Below are 3,436 nucleotides of genomic sequence, written 5' to 3' on the forward strand. Positions count from 1 at the left end.
TAAAAGGGAAATAGGTGGAAAGAAAGAAAGACAGAGACAAACAAAGAAAAAGAGAAGGCGAGCGATACACAGACGAGAGAGATAGAGAGAGACAGAGAGAGACAGAGAGAGAAGGAGAGAGAGAGAGAGAGAGAGAGAGAGAGAGAGAGAGAGAGAGAGAGAGAGAGAGAGAGAGAGAGAGAGAGGCAGAGAGAGAGAGAGAGAGGCTGAGAAATATAGAGGGTGACTGCTCGATTGAAATTATGACATTTGTTCTTTTCTTCAAATTGTGATTCCTCCAACTCCAAAACGGAGGAAAAACAATCGTTCATCGAGAAGACATCTGCAATCATCATTTAGATCTAGATTCTAGATCTAGCCTTCTAGTCTCGGAACCAGATCAATGATTTATGTCTCTGTCTGTCTAAATCTAGACCTAGGCCATAGAGATCAAGAAGAACCTAGGTCTACCCTGAGCCAAACGGGTGCTGAAACTTTCCGAAATCACAAAAGTAAAAGAGTTCCCCTACCAGGGCTGGTATACTTACTTTGTGACTTTGTTCCCGGTTACCGGGTCTGTATACACTCCCATTAATTATTTAATGGCCATCACTATTTCTCCGAACGTTCGGGAAAATAAAGCTAGGCCCTATTTCTCCGAACGTTCGGGAAAATAAAGCTGAGCACTATTTCTCCGAACACTCTAAAATCACATATCTTTTCCGCAAATTTCGGATATTATATATAGATCTATAATTATAGTATAGGCCTACCAAAGATTGTTCGTATACAATATGGTTCAATCGGTCAAAAAAATGTCCGCAGTAAATATTTATAAAGAAATGCTAGTTCCAAACAGTTTTTCGCTACAGATATGACATGTTGCCTATGAAGGGTGCTGCTCTTAAACTTAATGTGTTGTGTTCACTCGTGTGCTGTCTAGATCTAGATCTAAATCTACGGAGGGTTATTGATACGACACATAGAACTAGCATAGATATCTGCGTTTGTCGCGGCCGCGACCAATCAATCGTGGCTAGATTTTTTTGCATTTTTTGGTCCCCAAATCGGAGCATAAAAGTCAAATAATAAAAATAATAAAAAAAGAAAGAAACCGAACCTCTTTACTTTTGAAAAAAAGTTCACCTAGCTTCACTTCGACTTCGTCTCTTTCTCACTTGTCACCACGTTGATTTGTTGAATACGTTACAGTTACTTTTATTTTTCCCTCTTTGTGGTGTTTTATTTTGTTAGTGTGTACTTTTTTCTTTCTTGATATTGTTCTGATGTGTTGTTTTTCTATCAACTTTTTTTTATGGGGGAAAAAAAGGGAGGGGGGGGGGGGGGGGCTTTATTCAGTAACAGTTCAAACAAAGTATACAAAAATAGACACACAGGATCCATTCACTCCAGGGCTCATGAGTCGTTCCTCTCTTTCAGTTTCACTCATTCATTCAATTCCTGTGTTCTCTCCCGCGGCTCATCCCCGTCCGCATGACTTTCACACCCCACACCCTCCCTTCAGGCACACATACAAAAAAATCTCACTCATTCCCTTGCACCCTGCGAACCATGGACAATAATATATGCAAACCACTGCCTTAGCCGCATTCCTTTCGTTCGTGAGCTGTGGACCAGGCCAGGGGGGTCAGTGTCATCGTCTTGTACTTGTAGTAGTTGCTGTCGCCTGTGAATACACTCGTACATTCTTCCTTTCACCTGCTCTTTCACTATATCATACTGTCTCTCCATCCACAGCTCAGCTCGTCATACGTTCAAAAGTTGCCCACTGATCATGTTTAGTTAGTGTGTGTATAAGTTTGTGTGTGTACATGTGCATGATGGTGGTGGGTGTGTGGTGGGTGTTACTGAAGGTTGTCTGTAGGCGGGCTTGCCATGCGGTGTTCCTTCCCAATCCCAGACCAGAGGCAGAATGAAAGTTGGCACCCAATTCTCGCAATAAATAGGCAAAAAATCACGAGACCGGAAGCCGGAAACCGTTCGCGGAGAAATAAAGATCGGCACTATTTCTCCGAACGTTCTGAGAAATAGTCACTTCGTTATTTAATTACTTTCAAATTCAAAAGGGACTAACAAGCCTTGGGCTTCTTTGGCTATCTAGTCTAGATATCTAGATCTAGATCTTTATATTAGATCTAGAATCTAGACTAGACTCTCTATCAAGAATCTAGATCTAGATCTAGAGATCTAGAATCTAGATCTATAGGCTATAGGCTAGGGCTAAGACAAGAAGAAGGAAGCATTATTATCTATTGAATTGTCTTTGTCAGTCACTCTGTAAAGTTCCAGACAAGGTAACACTTAAACATTTCTTCCATCATTCTTAAGCATAACGTTGCAAGTCACAACACAACACGTGGCGTTGTTTATACTTTGGTTTCCACAGCAGTCCCATTGTTATGATCGTAGTCCTATCGATCATTCTGGATCAATGTCGGCACTCGATTGATTCCACTATACTTTCGTTCCACTTGACTGAATGAATGGTCGTGGCCGCATTCTAGGGACTATGACAGATGCCGCGCTATAAAATTGGAAGCAATGTAGATCTAGAAACTGCAATTAGAAAACTAATCAATAGGATGTCATTTAATGATCTCACATGTTCCACTTGTAAAAGACTTTTGTTTTAGAAATCGTGAAAGATTCCAGAAGTCAGAAGATCAGGCTTGGACTTGGCATGGATATAAACTCAAACTGAGGGACGCGATGGGTTAGAGTAATACGACAATATTAACTCTGTAAACCACGAAGAAAAATGAGGCACAGACTTACCCTGATTTCACAGCTTCAAATATCGGATGAGATTTAACTCCATTTCCTTTATTACAGCAAGCATCTTTCTCGTCCGCACCAAGAGCAGACAGGGCGGTGGCTTGGAAGGCCGTCGGTGCTTGTGATCCTTCCGACATTTTGCCAAACAAATCTTGGTTGTTACAAAATATTGACTCTATGAAGTCGGGTGTGAAGAAACGAAAGAAAAAACCGCTGTGGTTGTGTGGACGGGCGGGGTCTCTCACCTGTTGACAAAATGAATGTCACAATTTCACAGAAATAGGCCTTGGTTACATTGCATCGACGCGTCCTGCAACTTTACACAAATATAACTTCTGAAGGCTATCGAAACAGTTAAAATTACCTTAAAGTAAGAAAACGACATCAATCTTTTGCTCAACACTCAGGAAGAGAAAATTTTGATATTGAAGCCTTACTTTGTCAAAGAGCTGTGAGGGTCATGACGTAGAAGTTTATCATGCTAGAAAAGACGGTTATCCCCCAAACTATGTGAACGTTTTTAGTGCCTCTATCCTGTAGTTGCCCATGCAGTGCGACCGCCTATCATGCCATAGTGCTCGGTTCAATTCTCGATTCGTACAAGTCAGACTTGTCATGGTAGGTAGATTTAATTTTCTTTTCTTTCTCTTTCTTTACCCCC

At 41.2% G+C, this 3,436-nt stretch overlaps 1 protein-coding gene across 1 annotated transcript in view; it reads right to left on the reverse strand.

Moving 5' to 3' along the window:
* The window catches only part of LOC101858342 (probable protein S-acyltransferase 23), a 39,417-nt gene extending 36,460 nt beyond the window's left edge, over nt 1–2,957 (reverse strand). Inside the window, exon 1 of the mRNA XM_013082724.2 lies at nt 2,776–2,957. Within this exon, the coding sequence (XP_012938178.1) occupies nt 2,776–2,912 (137 nt within the window). The 5' untranslated portion in view covers nt 2,913–2,957. The remainder of the gene's footprint in view (nt 1–2,775) is intronic.
* Nucleotides 2,958–3,436: the final 479 nt, after the last annotated feature.

This window comes from Aplysia californica, unplaced genomic scaffold (assembly GCF_000002075.1).
Source record: "Aplysia californica isolate F4 #8 unplaced genomic scaffold, AplCal3.0 scaffold00190, whole genome shotgun sequence".
Lineage (NCBI taxonomy): Eukaryota > Metazoa > Mollusca > Gastropoda > Aplysiida > Aplysiidae > Aplysia > Aplysia californica.